The sequence below is a fragment of the Erythrolamprus reginae genome, chromosome 2 (assembly GCF_031021105.1).
Source record: "Erythrolamprus reginae isolate rEryReg1 chromosome 2, rEryReg1.hap1, whole genome shotgun sequence".
Lineage (NCBI taxonomy): Eukaryota > Metazoa > Chordata > Lepidosauria > Squamata > Dipsadidae > Erythrolamprus > Erythrolamprus reginae.
In genome coordinates this window covers 67,230,937-67,239,968 of record NC_091951.1, presented here as the reverse complement: position 1 = coordinate 67,239,968, position 9,032 = coordinate 67,230,937, and the positions used below count along the sequence as shown (strand labels likewise).

At 41.7% G+C, this 9,032-nt stretch overlaps 1 protein-coding gene across 1 annotated transcript; it reads right to left on the bottom strand.

Moving 5' to 3' along the window:
• Positions 1-1,316: 1,316 nt before the first annotated feature.
• Positions 1,317-8,460, bottom strand: BHLHE40 (basic helix-loop-helix family member e40). The gene is made up of 5 exons (XM_070738261.1): positions 7,680-8,460; positions 7,344-7,413; positions 6,826-6,933; positions 5,908-6,031; positions 1,317-4,499 (listed from the first exon to the last, which is right to left on the bottom strand). The coding sequence occupies exons 1-5, from the start codon at positions 7,757-7,759 to the stop codon at positions 3,640-3,642; spliced, it is 1,242 nt and encodes a 413-aa protein (XP_070594362.1). The 5' UTR covers positions 7,760-8,460; the 3' UTR covers positions 1,317-3,639.
• Between the last annotated feature and the right edge of the window lie 572 nt (positions 8,461-9,032).

Here is a 9,032-nt window from a genome sequence, read left to right as displayed (position 1 = left end):
GTAAGCTAGAAAGATCTGCTGATGTGATTGCTCTGCAAGCAGTAGCTTGTCCTGCTATAGTTCAGTGGCGCCACTATTTGGCACCTAGGGGGATGGGCTCTGCCTTTTGTTCCTTCTGGAATGCCTTTGCCTTTCCTTCACATTTTGAAGCAAGGACATGCCCTTAAGGAAAAAATGATATACAGGCCAGCTCCAAGACCACATACATTCATTCTGAAGGACCAGTTGTGTTTCATCCCCCCCACTCCCCCAAAAAGTAGCAAAGCAGAAAAGATAGTCAAGAGATAGGTAATATATATGGAGACATGTGAAATCTATAATTACAATGTAAATAAAAATATAATAGTGAAATAAGTAATCCAGGTGAATGCTTTGTCTGTCTTTCAGGTGCCAAAATTTCATGAGCCACTTGTTATGCTGCTTGTGTTTTTACAAGACTTAGTGTGCAGTTCCCTTTAGAGTTTTACTTGTTTGTTTGTTTTTAATGGGAGGGGATGATACTGTATCTGATATGTAGATGGTCAAATATTTTATTCATCCTTTGGAATCTTTTGACAATTAAAGTTAGATATGTGGTAACAAGGGTGAGGGCCCTGAGGGCCCTAGCTTATGGAAGTACCTCAACGAGACATGGTGAGATGACCATTTTAATCCATTGACATCATCCTAAATTCACCTTATTCCAGACAAATCTTGGAAACATCTAAAATAATGTCTCATTATACCAGGATAGTACTTGTAGTTTCTATTACTTGTTTATCTTTTTTAACATACAGTAGCTTTGTAATTGGCCCAAGAACATTGGTTATGACATGAAATACAAACCAAACAATGCATAGAACATGCCACTGTAACCCCGTCTCTTTCATTTAAAAAAGGGAGTGGGGAGGCACATGATTACATTATTAAAGGTAATGGTAAGGTGCTTTCAAACTGCTAGGTTGGCAGAAGCTGGGACAAGTAATGGGAGCTCATTCCATTACATGGTTGTAGGGATTCAAACCACTGAACTGCTGACTTTCTGATCGGCAAGCTCAGCATCTTAGCCACTAACCCACCGCGTCCTTTGATTACATTCATACAATAGTGTAAATGAACCACATGGGAAACTGACATGTAGTCCTTTGATGGTATGGGAACACCAATGTCCATCTTATCACCTCCACTGACCTCTTGTTCCAGTGAAATCCAGTTAAGTGGTCTTAAACACAAGTTAGATTGTTTTGCTATTTCCCTAAAAGTACATCCATCTTAGACATTTCCGGATAATTACAATTAACAGGTTCTTCAGACACAAAGAAGAATAAGAACTCAAGTTCCACAGGAAAATAATTTTATTAAGTATTTTTTAAACAACTACTTAACTTTTAGTCTGATAAAAATATTTACACTCTACCCACCTTCAAGAAGGTTCCAAAAATATAAACACTCTATTTCTCCCGAGAGGAAGAACAAAACATTCCCCTCCTTAAAAAAAACAACAACATGAATACATTCATATTTCCCACTTTCTTTGAACTCAAGTAGTTTTACAAATAATAGACTTCTGAAACATAGAATATGCATATGTACACATTTATAATAGATTATTTTTTTTTGCAAAGAAAGGCAACAACTGTGTACAAAAACTGTGGGGGGGTTTTTTCCAAACCAACAATAAAATATAAATGGTCAAACACAACCTGTAATTGAGCACAGTGCATTCTAGCAGTTGGTGCAATAATATAAGTGAAAATCAGAGGACAGTACAACCTTTCTCAAAAACAAATTACTAATACCACCATTTCATCTGATCTTTCAAAACTTTAATATTCAGAATCATGTTAGGTTGTTCTTTCCTACAGGATGTGTTCCATCTAGGGTCAATTTACAGGCTGGCAGTTTTTCTATTGTGCTGTGTTGCTCTGCTGTCCATCTTCCAGGAAAATGGCAGGCATCTCCCTTGCACTGTCATGCTCCAGCAACCAAGATGACAAGCAGGAGGCAAAGACCACAATCCATGACTCACAATTCATCCCTGGGAGTGGTTGTGGTTCTTAGCCTGCGAAATGAAGCCCTGGAATATCACATCTGGTCTTTATCCTAAAATCATACCACACACTTTTTTTTTAACCACATAAAAAAGTGGTCTTTCCTCCTTACAGAGAGATTGTTGCTTGTCTGCTTCTTATAATCTCTAATCCAATTTCAATAACCAACCTTGGTAGGAAATTGTCTTTTCAAAAATGATTTGTTCAATTTATGCAGAGGGTTGGACTCTTCTGACTTATACTTTTCTGCCCTAACTAGAAACTTTAGTTTTGTAAGAGAATTTACGTACTGCCCTAAATGGATGAGTGTGGATGGGGAAATACGATGGATGTACACACACGCACTCTCTCTCTCTCACTCTCTCTCTCATCAGCTCCCACTTGTCCAGTTTTTGCTACAACCACGAAAACTCTCTCTGGTTCTAATATAAAATGCTACACTCAGATCCCTGCAGGTCTAGAAAGAAGATGCTGAAAGGATAAGTTTGAAATGGCTCTGGGTTTGCATAATATGGTCATGTGAAGGGCTACTACCTGTTATGTCAAAATATTCCAAGTAAGGCCTCTATTGTGTCAAATTATAATGTGTTGTATGGTGTTGATTTAGATACCAGTTTATATTAGCATTCAGAAGAATGAAGCTATATATGTTCAACTACAGATATGAAACCACTTTAGAATAGAAAATATATTTGATTATTTTCAGGTAATACAACACTTGGGAGAAAAACTGAGAACCAAGCAGACAACAGGAATCTACTAATACTTCACAACAGAATTGGATCCAGAGTAACAGCCATTCCCATATCAAAGCAGCAACCTGATGACAATTTATATTGGTCAGAAATGGACCAGTAACTAATTATTATGGTAGCCAATGTCCTTTCCTAGCAAATATGCCTAAGGCTTTTGTCCAGAAATTAGGATAAACAATGTCTGCAATAATGAAAAGAAAGTATATGGTCTGGTTTTTTCCCCCCAAAATGGCCTCCTCAGAGGATTACCTATGTAGCAGCTCAAACTAAAAAAACCTTCCAGACAGTATTTGCAGCAGAGGGAAAAGATTTTGTTCAGCTGAAATAGGCAAGAAACTAGATTCAAAATCTCCCAGAATTACTTACTATGCTTTGCCAGCCAATGACTGTTACTGGAACGATTCATAGCAATGTTATAATAAATGTTATCTATCTGGATGTTAAGATCTCAGGTATTGCTGGTGCCAGAAGGCTACTGAAGCCATTGTATCCAATAATGAATTTTTGCTGCTCGAGATTATTACCTGAAAAGTTCTCATCAGATACACCAGATTTTTTTTTCTGCATGCTCTCTAAATCGGTTTAATCTTTTTGTTTTCTTTCACAGCTTCAAAGTATAATCCTAGCCAATTTAAGGTTTTTCAGATAGCTGAAAGTAAAAGCATATCCAAATATTATTTTAATGTAGCAATTAAACACACACCTTTCCTCTTTTTCACTAACTGGGATGCATCTTTGAAATCTTTTCTAGGACTTGGGCACGTAGCCTCCCCCACACACACTGTTTAGAATGGGAGAGAAATCCAAAATAATTTCAAAACTCAACCAAATAGAACAAGAGAGGCTCTCTTTGTTTAGTCTTTGGTTTCCAGATCCAAAGGAGACATCTGCTTCAAAGCTTGAAGAAGAGCTGTAGAGTCCATGGGGGAATGGGACGGTATAGGCGAAGGGAGTCGGTGAGGCAATAGCAAAGGAGAAGACATTTTCTCTGGGTTCATTAACCCTGAAAGTGCTGCAGTGGACGTTGGGAGGCTTGGATACAAGATAGGCACAGAGGCCGGATACCAACATTTGTCCAACATAGGCAGGTAGGCTGTCGCTGAGGGAGGGAAAACATAAAAAGGCAAACAGAGGGGAGGTTGGTGGGGATGTGGACCTAAGAAGCTGTTGGAGGAAGAGCCAAGTACATTACTACTAAAATGGTCTTCATCCTCTGACATCTCCATCCTGGTCCTTTTTGCTGGTGGATCCTTGTTTTCTTGTTTAATAGAAGTGATTCTCTCTTGGGCAGTGTACTTCAGCTCCGTGTCCTTTTTAAAATACTGTGGATCAGATTTAGCGTCACTTTTTTCTAGCTCACCCCCATATCCACTGTCTGTGTCTGTGTCGCTACCACTCTGCTCTCCGCTGGAATGGGCAAAAGTCCTCTGAATCACAGGCACACAGTTTTTCCCATGTGCCTCAGCAGCTTTGGTCAGAGATGGAGTTTTATCCTTCAGATCTGTAAGCTTTGGGGTGGCGTCTCCAGGCTTTCGGCTGATTCCACTCTGCAGAGCTTCTGCCATTCTGTGCAGGTGGGTCATGAACTGAGATGATTTCAAATCCTTGGCATTTTCGTGCTTGGCCAGGTATTGTAACACTTCTTTGGCGCACACCTGGAACCCAGACCGAAATATCTCTTGGCTAGATTCAAGACTTCGTGGTGGCAGCTCATCTGAAAAAGACATCAGTCACAAATTAATCTGATACACCAAAAAGTTTTAGCAAACATGAGAATGTCAGGCACCCTTAATAAAGAATATTTACTGAAAAGCCATTAAGTCACCGCCGCTTCCTTCCAGGTAAGTATGGACATGAGAACTGCTTCAGAAGGAAACTTGGCTGTAATGGGTTAAATTATCTGAGTGTCTAAGGGTGAAATCAATATTTTATTGTACTTAATGAAAAAAATAATCACTTCAATGGAATGTTAAAATCCAGATTGGAGTAGGAGAGAAGCAGCTGAATGAAATTGGTTCTTTATTAGGGTAAGTCTCAAATTAACAGATGAGAATAAGTTGAAAATAAAGTGGGTATGAAAAAAGAATCCTTTATAGGATACTATCTTGTCAGATTTTTTAGTGAATCGAAAACCGAAACATCAGAGTACTACAGGCTTCAATGAGACCAGGAAAAAATCAACTTAACACAAAATAGCTTCTTACATTAACCCTGCGTAATTGCACTTTTTGCTTAATGTTTAAATGTTTAGATTATTTCACTAGATGGAGCCGCCCCTTCATATGGACTCTCCTCCACATTCCTGGAGCTCATTCACAAAACCATAAGAAAGGGCTATCCATAGTCATCCATGCAGTAAGCAATCCTAAATATGAGAGACAGGTAGGGAGCTCTTGGCCCAGGAAGTTAATTCTTCAGAATATCCCTTTCTACAAGTCCCACTCTGTCTACCTTGTTGTTACATTTAGAACATCTTAAATGAGAAATTATCACTGTTAATGTAGACAAGATATTTATGCTACTGGTAATAGTATCCAATAGTATCCTTCAGTTATATAAGGAAATGTTGGATCAAAATTTAAAATAATTTAAACTTGAAAGCAATTGCACTCAATTTGATGCTCTCTCAATTAATTTGGACTGCAATGCACATAAAATTCTGGGAACTACCATCCCAACACATTTGGAGGACTGCTTTAAAGAATAACATAATATAGCTTGAAGAAGCACATTTAAAGAAATAAGAGAGGAACCTACTGACAAATTAGAACTGCAACCACTAGTCCAGATTTCTAGCCTGGTGACATGTAATATAAGAAAAAATCCTTTGGATCTGTAGATGACACATGGCTCAGTAGCCAAATCTGGTATTTTTTTTTAAAGTATTCAGAACATAAATAAAGAACTCACTCTGAATGAAAAGAACCTAAGTTCAAAATGAAAGGACAAAGGCTGCCAAGTTTCATATTGCTTTAAAAAAAAAAGATGAGGCAAGGGTAAATTAAAGATCATTTATCATGAGAAGTTTGTTGTGATGAGCAGCACTATTTTTTAATAGAGAATTTTGATGTGAAAGGCATCTGACTGTGACTCTAGGAAAGATGTTAAAGACTAGTACTCACCAGCATGTAAACCTTTTTGGAGGGCTATGATCTGCTGTTGCTGTTGTTCAATAAGACTGGTTAATGCTTTGACATGCTTCAAGGTAAGTTCAAGAACAACCGCTTTTTCTAAGTGTCCTAAAGTCTGAAAAACAGGAAAGGAGTGGGTTGGTTAGCTGAAGGAAACAGAATGCGGGAGCAATATGTACTTGCAAAGTATGGGAGGAAATGGGCAGGGACAGAATTAAACACAGCATAACACTTTTATTCTGATGAAAAGCTACTTAAATCTACCCTGTGAATAAGTACAGTAATAGGAGTTACAGTTATGTTTATATAACTATTTCAGGATTTTAAAATCTGGAATAAATAAAACAATATTTTACTAGAGAAAAAGTGTTTTTTTTAAAAAAAAAAAAATCCAAAATAGATTAACTTTGTCACTTTGAATGTACACTAATTGACATCCATTGCAAATACAAAGCCGAAAACAGGACTCGTTTTTCAAATGGAATCTGGATCATTTGAGCAACATTTTCCTTATTTTTTTTTTTTAAGTGTGCAGGCGTTGACTGCAGTCATATCTTATCACAGATACCTAACAGGAAACTTTAAGTTTGAAAGTTCTGGAGTTTTCCGATAAATTAGAACATGGAATTTGAAGTAACAATCTAGGGGAAAAAAGGGGTGCAATCAAAGCTACCCAATCATTCCAAAATAAGTTGTGGTCTCCTGTCAGATTTGAGGTATTGTATACTCTGAATCTGAAGTTCTTCACAGGCACAAAACTGCAATGCTACCCAGACACAACCCTTTTCACTTTCGTCTGTGGTTACCAAGGAACCCTGTAGATGGCGCTTTTATCCATACAAAAATCTATTCAACCTAACCTCTCTAAAAAGGAAGACAAGTCTGGACAGTGGCCAGATTTTTACTTACTGTAAGTTTGAGATGTTCTGGTAAAAGATCTTTCAGCTGGGCAATGCATTCATTGATCCTATCACGCCTTTTCTTCTCAATCAGCCTGTGAGGCAACTTGTAAGTTTCCTGAAAGGAAAAAAAACGAGGAAGGGGGAGAAAACAACATCACTCAGAGCTGGACTGGTTTAGATTTAAAAACCCTGAAATTGATTGGAAGAAGATAGAAACATTTTCTTTGCAAACAGGGAAAATCTCCTGAACCAAGATACTTTTTCTGGGGAATAATTACCACAGACATGTCCAGGAAAATACTTTTAGGTAACACTTCTAACCAAATAGATTTTCATAGTATTAGGCAACTACAATAATGTTATCCCCCAAACTTATGCATTCTCCTCCCCAAAGCAAGGAGCTTTCTTCTAAACCCGCAATCTATTTTTAAAAGTAGAACCCCAATTCTGCACTAAAAAGGGGAGGTAACTGTCATTCACCCCAGCTGGGAAGCCACTGAAGCAAAACATGTAATTGGCATTTACCTTACTGTCGTCCCCTCTTTTTAAGCCTCTTCTGGGCTTGTAAACTTGATACATGTGGGCGAAGTCCAACCTGTTGGTGACAAGAAGAATATAATATATAATATACAGTATAAGAATAATATAGTATAATATAATATAAAATAAATATATTTAAATAAAAACAATATTTTAACTCGCCGGTAAGGCGGCGAACTTCCCCTCTTCGCCCCCCAGACGGCTAGTGCAGGCGTCGCTGAGGAAGGTCTCGGGGGCCAACGCCGAGCAGCCGAACCGGGTGGTTTTTCCCCCCGGTAGAAAAAGCAAAGCCAGTCAAGACCTTCGGCGCGCGCTTCTTACCCGGACATGTCGCCGTTGTCGAGCGCAGCCAGTTTGCCCAGACAAGCGGGAGGAGGCTGAGCGCTGGGGATTCTCTCCATTGGGGTTTTCGGCTTCTCCGAAAGCTGGCTTGACACCTGGCCGGCCGGAACAGCCTTTTTCCCCACTCGAGGCGAAGCCAATGACAAGACTCCTGCCTCAAAGGAATCGAGCAGGTGGGGGGGGATGCCGAGGGCTGCGCCGAGTGAAGTCAAGTTAGCGGTGTCGGCTGCTGCGGCGGCTGCTGCTGTTCATGTCCTCCCCGGGCTACCTGAAGCGTCTGGTTGGGAAGGGGCGCCCTTGCGCCGGCGAACTGAGAGGAGTAATTGGAAGGCTGCAAGGCTGGGTTAAATGTGAGCGAGGGGGCGGAGGCGAGCGACGCGTTTTACCCTGTGACTCCAGGCACGTCTGGCTGCTACCGGAGGGAGGAACGAGCCTCGCCTCTCCCTCTCGCTCGCCCTCCCCGCCTCATCACATGAGCCTCACGTGTTGGCCAACGCTCCAGCCTCTCCGCTCCCGGCCACACAAGCAGGCATGAGGGGGGTGGGGGGAGCGGCGGCGGTGGCTGCTGCTGCTGTCGAAACGTGATGAGGCGATCCCTGGTTCTCTCTTCCCCCCCACCCCACGCCCGCCACCTGTGCAATGTGCGTGGTCCGGAGACAGGGAAGGGAGGGAGCCGCCGCAGCCGCGTGGGTTTCCCTCTGGGACACAAATCTGCCCTTCGGCGACGACTTCTCCTCAGTCCCGTCCCCCCCGCAAGCCTTAACTTCAGCACGGGCGTCCGCGTGCTGCCGCGGAGAAGCAGGTTGGCGATGTGCTGCTTCTCGGACTTTCTATCTCCCATGTCATAAACCTCCACGCACTGTAAACGAAGAAGGCCTGCCCTCCCCACCACCACCACATCCCCATTCCCCAAGGGAGGGAGGGGGAAGCACCCCAGCCTTATTTTCCCCCGGGAGACACGGGCAGTTTTTCAGGTACAATCGTGGCGGGGTGGGCGCTTCCGTCGCCCCTTTTCTGGCAACTGCACGTTTTGTATACAAAAGGGACACGCGGTGTGCGTGCAACCAAAGTCCTGCAGATAAGGGATTCCTTTTCTTCCCACCCCCGACTCTCCGCCTCCACCTGGTGGCCGTCTAGATTTTTGCAGCCGAAGGGACGGCAGGCCGATTTGCTGGGTGCCACGTAAAGCTCTCTTAGGGGTGAAGAGCAGGGTGAGGCCTTGCTGTCTTGGTTGCAGAGGTGCCAGGTATCCCTATAGCCCAGCGGGGCGGGCAGTGCAGATATCTTCCCGGGTTGGACTGTGAGTCAGATCTCAAATAAGTGTTGACAAAT

What these genes read in the sequence shown, in the direction of transcription:
- BHLHE40 (XM_070738261.1), bottom strand. Translation starts at nt 7,759, where the DNA reads ATGGAGAGAATCCCCAGCGCTCAGCCTCCTCCCGCTTGTCTGGGCAAA. An exon ending in AAAGAGGGGACGACAGTAAG is followed by an intron (nt 6,934 to 7,343) that starts GTAAATGCCAAT and finishes TTTTCCTTTCAG; the next exon opens with GAAACTTACAAGTTGCCTCA. An exon ending in CCAAAAAGGTTTACATGCTG is followed by an intron (nt 4,500 to 5,907) that starts GTGAGTACTAGT and finishes TGTCTTTTTCAG; the next exon opens with ATGAGCTGCCACCACGAAGT.